Source organism: Mchenga conophoros, linkage group LG1 (assembly GCF_057382185.1).
Source record: "Mchenga conophoros isolate Kocher_MC1m ecotype Shallow Benthic linkage group LG1, M_conophoros_male_GT1.1, whole genome shotgun sequence".
NCBI classification, from domain to species: Eukaryota; Metazoa; Chordata; class Actinopteri; order Cichliformes; family Cichlidae; genus Mchenga; species Mchenga conophoros.
In genome coordinates this window covers 24,408,946-24,420,897 of record NC_140526.1, presented here as the reverse complement: position 1 = coordinate 24,420,897, position 11,952 = coordinate 24,408,946, and the positions used below count along the sequence as shown (strand labels likewise).

General features: G+C 39.6%; 2 protein-coding genes across 3 annotated transcripts; both read right to left on the bottom strand.

Moving 5' to 3' along the window:
• Positions 1-21: 21 nt before the first annotated feature.
• LOC146583413 (CKLF-like MARVEL transmembrane domain-containing protein 3) lies at positions 22-9,324 on the bottom strand. The gene is made up of 5 exons (XM_085271314.1): positions 9,040-9,324; positions 5,297-5,452; positions 5,072-5,167; positions 4,871-4,988; positions 22-3,294 (listed from the first exon to the last, which is right to left on the bottom strand). Exons 1-5 carry the CDS (start codon positions 9,154-9,156, stop codon positions 3,266-3,268), a joined length of 516 nt encoding a protein of 171 aa, XP_085127440.1. The 5' UTR covers positions 9,157-9,324; the 3' UTR covers positions 22-3,265.
• A 109-nt stretch (positions 9,325-9,433) lies between these two features.
• LOC146583412 (chemokine-like factor) lies at positions 9,434-11,301 on the bottom strand. 2 transcript variants are annotated; one of them, XM_085271336.1, is made up of 5 exons: positions 11,144-11,301; positions 10,861-10,957; positions 10,246-10,401; positions 10,040-10,135; positions 9,434-9,768 (listed from the first exon to the last, which is right to left on the bottom strand). In XM_085271336.1, exons 2-5 carry the CDS (start codon positions 10,939-10,941, stop codon positions 9,667-9,669), a joined length of 435 nt encoding a protein of 144 aa, XP_085127462.1. In that variant the 5' UTR covers positions 10,942-10,957; positions 11,144-11,301; the 3' UTR covers positions 9,434-9,666. The 2 variants fall into 2 exon arrangements, with proteins under 2 accessions (XP_085127462.1, XP_085127453.1); XM_085271327.1 differs by having other exon boundaries at positions 10,861-11,008; positions 11,144-11,299.
• Positions 11,302-11,952: the final 651 nt, after the last annotated feature.

The following is an 11,952-nucleotide window of genomic DNA, read 5'->3' as shown; positions in this document are numbered from 1 at the left end:
ATGTCTGTACCCGTGTTACCTTTTTAAGCCTGTTTAAAGTTAAGGTTGAGGACAAGGGTGTCAAACATAAGGTCTGGTGGCTGGAATTTGCCCAGCAAAGACCCCAATCAGGCCCGCTGGATGACTTTGGAAAATGTGAAGAAGAACACAGTTTACAGTTTTTCCTACCCATGGCCAGTCACATTACACCAAAGTAATTAAATTACAGATTTCTGTAATTTTACACATTATTTCTTACAATCTAAGCTGGAAGAGTCGTGCTGAACGACTTATTTTATTTAATACAACAGCATTTCTTTACCATGTAGAAAAACTGAGACATAATTTTTAAATTGTTTATGTTTGTGTTGATATTTCAATGAGTGAATCCACAGTTACACTTTTTACACAGAGAAACTGGAATTTCACCGATCCAACCCACATAAGATCAAAGTGAACTCTATGTGGCCCACAATATAAAATGAGTTTGACATTCTTGCTTTTCACAGGGTATAAACGATCTATAACATCATTGCAGACGGGTTCATGGAAATCTTAGCTCTTATTTTGCATAGACCTGCAAGGTCTTTTTCTCATTTTGTTCATTTATTTCCACTCAACTTTAAAACATGAAGCTACAGCTGTAACAGATCCATAAAATTTACCGCACTGAAAAATGCGGGAAATGCCATGGTGGCCAATTCCCAGTCATTTGTTTTTAATTCAGTGCTGCTGTAGCACTCGTGTAGATTTCATTAACAGTCACTGTGGCGTTCTAGTGCATCTAATTTGTCAGTAGTGGCAGTGGATGGAGAGAAATCATACATCACACATGCAAATAAAAAAAACACATACAATGATTTATATAGCAGATATTTAGAATTTCTCAAAGTAATACTGCATTAAATGGTTTTAATAAACTGCACACACATATGCACATATGAAGAAATAGCACACAAACAAAAGAGCAGGAAGTCGACAAAGTGTGTTACCTTAGTAAGTGTGTCAAAGTAGCATGATTTCTAATGTCTTCAAGCACATCACAGAAACTCATATGAGGAAATAAACATAAGATAAACAAAGGTTATCCTCAGATTGTAAAATAGGCTTTTATAAATCTACCACAGTTGGACAGAGGTTGTAACCAGCCAACCATTCTCTTCTTGTAATATAGGCTACAAAATTTTTTATAACTTTGTTTCCTAAAATGTCAAAACACTGTGAAAAATGTGAATCAAATTAGAATGAAACTGATTTTAGCTCATTCAAACTCTGAAAAGGAGGAGACACAAACCTTTTGGGGTTACAACAAGAAAAAAACAAAAAGAGACCTACCAAATCAAGCATGCGTTGCTACGTGCTCTGGTAACCACTCTTAAATAAGGCACGAGCCAAAATTAGCTTTATTTAATTTAGATTTTTAATTTAAAAACAACTTTTGTTTTTTTTACATGAGCTCATTTTGAGTTTGATGCCAGTAAAATGTTACAAAGCTGTCATTACAGGGGCAACAATAGACGGCAAAATGTTGTAAATTTGTGCAATCCAGAAAGAAATTTGGTGCTCAACACATTAGGTTAATTAGTAACATGATATATGAAAAGAGCATCCCAGAGAAACTGAGTCTTTCAGAAGTAAAGTTAGGAAGGGGTTCACCTGATCCAGAGAAATCTGGACAAGGCTGGAAACCTGTACCGAATGTTTGTGATCCTTAGTTCTATAATGGAAATCGATGCATGGGCTTTGGGTAGACACTAATAATCAAAAATTTAGCACACAAAGCAAGAAAAAAACATTCAAACAAGCGGCAAAAAATGTTTCTGCATTCTATAAGCATAGTTCATTTAATATAGACTCAATCGGAAAAATAAAGTCAAAAGGGAGCCTGGGGCAGGCCTATGGGCTCCCCTAGTGGTATAGTTGCACATCTGTGAAGGCATCATTTATGCTGAACGATAAATCAGGTTTTGGAGTAACACATTCTTACATCCAGCTGTGTCAGGTATTGCCGTGCATTACTAAGCGAGACTAGGCTAAAACACATTCTGTACATACATATTAAATTAGGGGCAACCTAATGGCTCAGGGGGTTGGGAAGCACATCTGTAACCGGAAGGTCGCCGGTTCGTTCCCCGGGCCTCTGTCAGTCTACAACTGTAGCTGCCTCCACCAGTGTGAGAGTGAATGAATAGTGGAATTGTAAAGCGCTTTGGGTGCCTTGAAAAGCGCTATATAAATGCAATCCATTATTAAAAGACTTTGGTTGGTGAACTGGCCTGCTTGTAAACCAGATCTGACATCTATTAAAAACATTTGGAGCACTAGAAAACAAAAATACAACAAAGGAGTTGTTAAGCTTCTGAAAGTAACAAAGGGAAAGCAATTTATCTCCAAAAGCATAGCAAGTTGACTCCTTAGGTCCCTTTTAACAGACTACAGAGCAGATGCAACGCAGCTGAGTTGTAAACACGCCCCCTTTACAGTTTTTTTTAGGAAAAGCTTTGCTGTAATCAATCTCTAAATGAGCCTACTGCTTTCAAGTAAATAAGAAGAATTCTGAAAGCAGCATCTGATGCTTAAAATTAAATATAGGGTTTAAATGATTTGTATATCTTTGCATTTTACACAGTGTGCAAACTTTATAGGAAACAGGGTTATAAACATGCTGTCAATTTAATAAAGGATAATTAAGCAGGCCTCCTGGTCTGAATTCCTGTTACAGCATCATTACATTATTAGTACATTGGTAAACATTTATTCAATAAGGCATTTTGCAGTGTTCTAGTGTGCAAACATGTAAACAGGGCTAGAGCATTTTCCCCTGATTTAGACATAATGCATGCACATTTTGATGTTAATAACTGCTTCTCCATAACATGAGCAGAAACAGTTTCACAGCTTCAGGAAAGTGTTGGAGTGATAGTAGCTCTTACATTTGTGGCAAATGATCTAAGACACTGGAAGTAAACTTGAACATGAAAAAAGAAAAGAACATGTTTTATAAACTTTGTGTAACAACCAATAAAACAGAAGGCTGGCGTGTTTGATGCATCAGTTTAAAAAGTATTTTTTCTAATGTGTGAATTGCACTAAAACCTTCTTTGTTCGTGTTCGGCGACCTGAAACTGACCAACAATGAGTCTGACCTTGATACACAGTGTCCTTCTGTAACTCTATTGCACAAAACCAGGCAGGTGTTTGCAAATATCTGCTCGGCAGTGTTGATTTTTACTACAAAGGTTGAGACTGCATGATCACACATCTTCTGCCAAAGATCCCCACAGTTTCAGTCTGAGTCAGAGTCTGAAAATTCATCTACAAAACAAAAAAAGAGAAGAAAACTCTGCGTCAGACGGAGTATCACTTCTCTGGGTGCACTTTCTGTGGACGAGCTACATCAATAAGGAAGAAAATAACAAGCGCACAAAACGTGGTGCACTTGGAGAAAGGCATTTTTTATCTTTTGAACATAGAGAACTGTCTAAGGGTGCCAGTTTTGTTTTCATTAACAGAGTGCACGCTTTAAGGAATGAAATGAAACTTTTTTGTTGAAAGGGTTGGTTCATGCTTTGCACAAAATGCTTTGCACAGTGGGATCAGACATCAAAGTGAAGTTTATAAATGATCCATCTCTGAATGTGTGCTGCCACCTCAGTGTGGAAACAAAATACTTCAGTTATGGCACTGAAAGCATGCAATTAAAAACATGTTTACCTGAACAGTTTACAGGTCCAGGTGTGTCATTCAATTCAATTCAGTTTTATTTATTTAGTGGCAAATCGCAATAATAATCACTCCAAGGCACATACTCTCACTGGCCACTTTATTAGGTACACCTGTTCAATCACATGGGGGCAGCCCGCTGTCAAGGTGACCTGCTAACCTTCACAGTGAGGTGGAAGTTGATTTAAGTGACTCTGAATGTGCTATGGTTGTTGGTATTTATTTAGATCATCCCTAGGTTTCACCGAAAATTGTTCAAAAAAAGAGAAAATATCCTTTGGCTGAAAATGCCTTGTTGATGCCAAAGGTCAGGCGACCACACTGGGTATCACTCCTGTCAGCTAAGAACTGGAAACTGATGCTACAGTTGACACCAGACCACCAAAATTGTACAATATAAGATTAGAGAAATGCTGGCTGGTCTGATAAGTCTCTACACAACATGAAAGCATGGACTCATCCTGCCTGGAATCAACGATTTAGGCTGGTGCTGGATCTGTAATGGTGAGGGAGATATTTTCTTGGCACAATTAGCAGCAAGTTCATTATAGTTTACTAAAACTAAACTAAAAACTAAAACTAGATGTGAAAAAATGAAAAATCAAAGTTTTTGTTTTAGCTTAGTTTAGTTTAGTTTAGTTAAAAACTTCATAACGACTTGGCTGATGAGGCGATGATGGATATGTTCACTGAGATTCAGGTTGTCTACAAGACTGTGAGTCAACTGCTTTCAAACCGTTAATTGTTTTCATTATTTTATAACAATAAAAGCTAAACTGAAACAAGAAGTTCAACTCTGGAAAGTAACTGGATTGAGACTGGATTGAGACAAGCAAAAAGTCAAAATGAAATGAAATAAAGACTAACTAGAAAATGTAACTATAATAACTCTGCTTGGAATTACAAATATTATCAAGTATTATTGCTGATCATTTCCATCCCTTTATAACTACAGTGTCCATCATCTGATGGATGCTTCAAGCATTTGCCACAAAGAAGAAAGAAGAGGGTCCAAAACACAACTACCAAGGTGTAACTAATAAAGTGACCAGTGAATGGACCTGTACTCAGAGCCTGCATAAAAACTAATTTTATTTTTACCTTTTTCTCTCCTATTATGAAACTACATTAAACATGTACTTATATGTACATGAGGTGACTTTGTTACCTTGCTGTCTTGACGGTTCCTCGTTGGACTCCCCTCCTTGCTTCAAGAAACTGGCCAGCTCATTAAAAATGAAATAAAAATCTACGGCAAAAACAATGGTGGCGATGAACCCAAATATCTGCAAAAAGAGGCAAATACAATGTGAATACAATGCCAAATGTATTCAGTTATGGACTATGCTGATGATGATGACAGCGTTACCCCAGCAGCCTTTGAGGAACCGTCTGAGTATCTGGACACTGCCATTATTGAGATGATGAAAAAGATAATGGAGGCAGTCACGCATCTAATGAAATCCTTTGAGAGAAAAACACCGGAGCTGATTCAGAGACACAATCAAACACTACACGACTAATTTCTTCATTTAGCGCCGCAAGATCATGCGGGGCAAAGTTTCAAGGTTCTTTCTGAAACAGCTGCTCTCACCGTTAGAGGCCAGCAGAAACCTTTAAACCTCTCGTTGAATTTGGTGGAGTAACCAAACAGCAAGAAGAGAGAAGCCAGGAATGCCAGCAGGGGGACGGTCACAAATGCTGCTGCCGAGGATCCAGCGAAGCACACGAATGATATAAAGGACAGACCCTAAAAAGAGCAAGACAAAACAAAGAGAAATAGAAAATAAGACAACTCTTTGGCATTTGAAATAAAAAGTTTAAGACGCCAGATGGTGTGGAGTTATTTCCAAGTAGGATTCTCCAAGTCAGATCTAAATAATGAACTGTAGCAGTGCCCCGAAGCTGTTAGTCTGTGTGAATTACAGCTTCAGGCCCACTTCCTGTAAGGAGATACAGCTGTTAAAAGCTATTCACACAGGCTTCTACTCCGTCACCCTTCTCTGTATGCCTCCCACATGTATGCTTGTGCAAACATCCACAAAACAAACGCAGCTAAAATAAAGGAAAATGTTTTATTGGTTTTTATTAATCATAAAGACGAGACGGCCGAGCCCGCCTTGTCTTTGAAGCTCCCCACAGGAAGAGCTGGACACACCACATCAGCACAAATGAAGGCGAGCCCAGACGCTGTAATCTCAAACAGCCACGGCCATCTTGTCTTTGTCTCAGTCAGTTTTCCCACACTAGCCTGATCGTAGGAACTCTAAACCCAAACTCCTGCAGCTATAAAAATGCTGCTACCGAGCGATGTAAAACTTTCCTGTAAGGCAACACTTAACAGTAAAGTTTTGAATATATTCTGTTACAGTGTGGCTGGACTCGTGTCAGTAAAAAAGAAAAAAATTATTGTTTCGATTATAATTATGTAAAACTAATTAAAAAGAAACGTTACAGTTAAATTAAAAAGAATCACTGGGAAAAAGACACTGATTAATAGATTATCAATTAACAAATCTTTTCCAACCTATACTGGCCAGTTTCATTCTAAACACTGACAACATCCAAGAAGAAAAATTATTCATATATGCCATGAGATATTTATGGAAGACATTTATTTCCTGTGAGTGTGAATCTGTAACCTCTCAAAAACATCCATCATGCATTACGTACCGAGCTGAGAAGCCTCACAATCTTTAGGTGGCACGCTTTGCCTCAACATGTGCCTCTTATTAACAGCTTGTTTGCATTTTGGAAACATGTCAAACACTACACAGTCCTGTCTTTTACTGCACATTAAATGTAGACCCTGTGGTTACACAGAAAGACACAGTGGTCTGACACACTATGTACGGTATTGCATGCTCAGCAGATGCATATATGAGCCTGCCTGATATGTCCAAGCAGCGCAACAGTGGTATTATGGTATGATCTATTTTCTTTAGAAGCCTCGTGTGTAACATTTGAGTTCAGCGACTGTGGACTTGTGTCGTATTATTTGAAATCTTTTTAATCAGAAAGACAATCGCACACAGATGTGTGAGTTCATTCAAAGGTTTCCCAACTACTGCAAGGACGTTTAGCTTACACAGCAACTTAAAGCAAATGAATTTAGCTTCATACCTCGTATCATACCTTTACCACTGAGATAAAAACGTAACATTTGAAAAGGCCACCCTTCATTCAGACTTGGCCCTCATTTTTATACCGGTGGATTATTGTTTGTGGTGCTGAGGTGAAGGAGAAAACATTTTTAACTGTTTGGCATTTAAACAGTTGCTTCAAAAATCAAATAAGCAAAGAGTTGGAAAGTATAAGAAACATGATTTTAAAATCTTGAAAATCCTGCAAAGCATACCACTCACATACAGCGAGATGCACTGACATGCTTCACTTGTGAAAAGTTTAGGAATGGACTCACTGAACAGAAGTGCTGCATAGTATATCACAAATCTCCTAAAATAAGCCTAAACCAGGCGTGGTATCTCACCTACAGTCCAAGTAGGACACACTTCTGACTTCTACTGTTGACAAAAGTCTTGTGTTGCCCTTGATTTCTTTATATTTTGCTAGCAAAATGTGATTTAGATGGAAATACAGTATGTAAGGCAAAAACAGTTTGTGCAGTTCGAACAAGCCTGAAGGTTAATATTTGATATGGCCACCTTTACTCTAAGAACAGGCTGAACTCTCTTAGGCAAGCTTTCTTGTCATTTCTTTAAGTCTTTGGATGTTGGCTGGCTTTTTTTCTGTTCTCTGTCAAGATGATCCCACACGGCTTCAAAAATGTCGAGATCAAGGCTCTGCGAGGCCAATCCAGGACTGATAGTGTCTCATTGTCTGTTTTTCTATCCAGGTATGATTTTACTGCACTGTGTTTTGGGGTGATCGTCATGCTGAACAATGAAGGTGTTGCCAGTCACATGCTTTGCAGATGGTGGATCAAAATCTAATGGTACTTTTCTCTCTTCATAATTCCACCAATTTGGTCAGGTTCTCCAACATCAGCCCCAAACCATGACAGAGCCTCCACTTTGTTTCACAGACACTCACTGTTGTACCTCTCTCCTCCCCACTTCCATTTAAACAACCAAAAATATCAAGTTTGGTATTAACACTACATCAGACCTGTTGCCACTGATTTTCAGTCCACCTCTTGCATGATTTGGCATACCTCACTCTTTTCATTTGTCCACCACTTGTCCAGTTTTCTGAGAGATTTTTTTAAGGACACACTGCACATCATGCTGAGATATGCCAAGCTTTCAGCCAATAGTTCTGTGAGAATCACCTTGTTTGTGCAAAAATGTAATTTTATCTCTATCAAGCTGTCTTATCGTTGGCATTATTAAAGATTCGACCACAGAAATCGAAACAATGTATTTTTGCGACAGGCTGCTAATAACAAAGAGGCTAAAGATACAACTGTTTCTTGGCTGAGTATTATGTGGTTTAAGTAAAATAAATCTGAAAATGTTTAACTACTGGGGCTGTCCAAAGAAAAACTTTTAACAAGCCTGGCACTACTGGTCACAACAAATTCTGGCTCCTTCAAGAATATAGGAAATATAAAGATATTAGGGTTGGCTAAAGACTTTTGCACACTACTATCTGGGTCTTGTTTAACGTGGGTTACAGGCCATTCCACGCTGTGAAGCAGCAGTAAAGAGACTGCGCTTTGTGTGGGAGTGTAGAGCTGTGCTCCAGGCGACATACAGAAAAGGATGTGACTGCGGGGAAGATAACTGCTCACTCACAGCCCAGCATGAGCCGAATGTCACATGACACAGTTTGAGGGTTTGCAGCGAGAAGACCCTTCCCACAAATAACTCGCGATGCTGGTAATCTCACACTAACACCACGGCGCAAGTTTTTTTTCAGTATTTGGTTTGTTGAAATCGACAATAAAAACCCAAGTTCTTCTCAATATATTTGAACTTGAAATGAATTGTGCACAAAAGAGAGCCTGGAATTACACCGTGGTTTACTTGGATCATTGACAGCGTGGACAACAGTGGTTACCTCAGGCTTTTCACCGCGTGTCCATCCAAACCAGTACGATCCAGTATAAAGTCAGTCAGAGTTTCCTAAGCTTGTCTCACGGCTGCTTTAAACTTACTGTTCTTTCCGTTTCTAAAGGAGACCTAACGGAAACCGAGTGAACCTAAAATGACAGTTAACCAAGCTTTTAAAGTTATTTCTGAATGTGCGCTGAAATCAACACAGTGCAGTGTCTGCAAAAACTGCCAGAAACTACCCACAACTCTGCGCCTTTGGTGAAACAACGGTCCACTGGCGCTCAGATTTGCTGGCCTGGCTCATCGGGTCATTTCTTACCACTTCAGCAATAAGCAGCATTCCTTTCCTGGATGTGACGAACTCTTTGCTGGGAAGAATGGACTTCAGGACAGCCTGGGGCGGCCGGTTCGAGCTGGGAGCCTCGATGTCCCCCATTGTTATGAAAAGAAAAACTCTCCTCGAGCTCCGGGCTGCTCAAACTACAAGTACTGCAGCGATTTTAGTGCAAAATAAACACACACACACACACACACACACACACACTCAAATGAGATATGAGGAGGCGTGAGGCTTCTCTGAGGTGGAAGCGGAAACAATGACAAGCTCGGAAATGCAGCGCGAGCGCCAGAAAAAAAGAAGTGCAACATCTGCTTTCTCCAGATGTGAAATGCGATGCCCCCAGCTGCACACAACGGCGGAAATATACAACTCATGATGTCACAAAGAAAAAAATCTTTATTGATATTTTTTTTTCTTTCCCTTTACAATTTAGAAATCTTAAACAGCCACACCATGCTTAGTTACAGAATCAAATATGCCTGTGAATAAACTAACAAACACTTCTACAGCTAAACCTTTAAACTACGCACAGAATGCAAAAGCAGTTAGCGGGTTGGGGTCATTCATGCGCACACGTTGTCGTTAGTTTGCTGCAGTTCGTCTGTTTTATGTATTCTGCGTTTCAGTCCTCGGCCTGTTGAATGTGATGATACTGAACAGAATGTAGCTCTCAGCGCACAGCAGCACAGCTAAGAGGAAACACATGATCTGCAAAAAGAGGGTACATCTCAGCATACATCCATTGCATTCCACATGTGTGTGTTCGTGTGTATGTAGGCTACTCATATTGGGAGTGTTTTTACGTTTTTTACACAGTCAAACTTTAAGGACTCGCCTCTCTTTGAGAAACAAGAAAACAAGTCATTCAGGGGTAAAGGCTTGTTTAAACTTAGAGTAGTGCTCCAGAAGTGAATCTATGCCAATGCATGAAGGTTTAATGTTACTGAGCATACTGTATATACACTTAAATACATCTCACCCCTCCAATCAGCATGCCTGTGTTAATGTAAGAAGTCATGGCCATCAAGCTCAAGGTGATGAAGTAAACGCTTGCAAAGACTGAATTCAATACATCCTGAAGAAGGAGAACAAAAAGAAAAGAACAAGAGCTTGAACATGCAACAGGCAGTCACACTTTTTTTTCACTCTCTCTCACTATGTCCAAAGCTGTAACACATCACTTACAACTAGAGGCCAAAAGAAGAAGGTCAGCCTCTTGTTGAGTTTGAGCAGGTAGAGCACCAGCAGAAGCGAGGTGATGAAAAACTCCAACGCTGTGGCTGCGATGTACTTGGGTGTCGAGGCTACAGCAAAACACACAAAAGCCACAAACAGAGTCACCTACAGCAGAGAGGGGGAGATTGCAAAGAGAAACTGTCACTGAGATAACAGAGCCAAGAAAAAAACACTGTGATGTTTGATAACAGCTTATTTTAAAACTGCATTGTGTACTGTGAGGTCTCCTTCCTTCTCGTCCACTGGTTGCTTCGCAATTTTTTTTTTTTTTTGCAACGTGTTGCACCTCTCAGTTTAGAGAGAAAAACAGGAACTGTCATTTTGAGAAGCTTTCCTCATGACATTTAAAAAGATTAAACAGGTCATGATCCACTTCAGCAACAGCCTTTAAATCACATACTAACATTTACCAGCTAAAGCATATAGCATTGTGAAGCTATTGCGCCATGTTCTGTTTCTGTTCCCCCTTTTTAACAGGCACAAGGCAGCGAAACGGCATGTATCAGCTGTTTTACACCACATTACGCCAAATGTCCAAAGTTAGGATATAAGCAAATATCTCACCATCTCTGTCACCTTCACAATCCCCCTCCTGGATTTGAGAAAAGCAGTGTCCACTTCCATTGCTGTCTGTTTTGTTGTCATTCTACAGCATGATGATCTGATTTCAACAGAGAACTCGCTCAGTCTGTTTCCTGAAACATGCAATTTCCTTTGATAGAAATAGAAAATGACTGATCACAAGAATAGACACTGTATTTTCACACTTACTGCTACTTATAACTGCTCAGGGGGAAAAAACACAAGTAAAAATGAGCTCTGGCTCCAACAGAAACCTTACACTTACCTTACACTGTGGGTAACACATCATATTTGCTTTTAGGATGGATAAGATTATAATTAACATCTTCATCAACTTCAGTAAATGTTGAACATCAACAGGAAATAACTGAAGATTTCTGTTTCAGCAGTTAAATGCAGAGTCAAACCATGACCTAATAAGCCTACACCCTGACTACTCTGATACTCATACTTGGACTATGGTTGTGCTACCAGTTGGCTAATCCATTTTAAAAAGCTATGTCTTCCTCTTATTTATTCTCAGCCAGATTGGTACATAAGTGTCTGTGAAGCTTCTCACTGCAGATTTTACTTGTATAATTATGTATGTGAGAAATACAGCTAATCTTGACTCTTGAAATTACCATCAGATATTTTTGGCTACAGGAACAAATCCTTTATGAGCACATAGTGTATGAAGCCCTTTCCCCTTATGCCACCAAAACAGTTCTGCCCTACTGGGACACAGACTCTGGACTGGGCTGTGACACTACCTTTCGATTCTGCATGCTGTGAAGTGCAATAGGCTTGCTCTGGTGGATCCCACTGCATGTATGTGGCTGGACCGATTAGGGAGACCATCAGGGCGCGGTATGTATTATACCTGAACAAAAAGGTCACCCAGCAAGATGACGCTGTGTTCAATTTGGATTCCTGTGTTTGAGTAGTATACAATAATGACAATGACCCACCATCTACAGCAAAGGTGTCAAACACAAGGCCCGGGGGCCAGAATCACCCCGGCAGAGACTCTAATCCGGCCTAACTGAAAAGCATTTAAAAATGTGAAGGAAGGTGCAATTGTTGCCCTTTTAA

Coding starts and splice junctions, on each gene's coding strand:
- LOC146583413 (XM_085271314.1), bottom strand. CDS start 9,156: ATGGGGGACATCGAGGCTCCCAGCTCGAACCGGCCGCCCCAGGCTGTC. Junction 5,453..9,039: donor TGCTGCTTATTGCTGAAGTG/GTAAGAAATGAC, acceptor TGCTCTTTTTAG/GGTCTGTCCTTTATATCATT. Junction 3,295..4,870: donor GGAACCGTCAAGACAGCAAG/GTAACAAAGTCA, acceptor TTTGTTTTGTAG/ATGAATTTTCAGACTCTGAC.
- LOC146583412 (XM_085271336.1), bottom strand. CDS start 10,941: ATGACAACAAAACAGACAGCAATGGAAGTGGACACTGCTTTTCTCAAA. Junction 10,402..10,860: donor TTGTGAAGGTGACAGAGATG/GTGAGATATTTG, acceptor TCTCTGCTGTAG/GTGACTCTGTTTGTGGCTTT. Junction 10,136..10,245: donor TCTTCTTTTGGCCTCTAGTT/GTAAGTGATGTG, acceptor CTCCTTCTTCAG/GATGTATTGAATTCAGTCTT.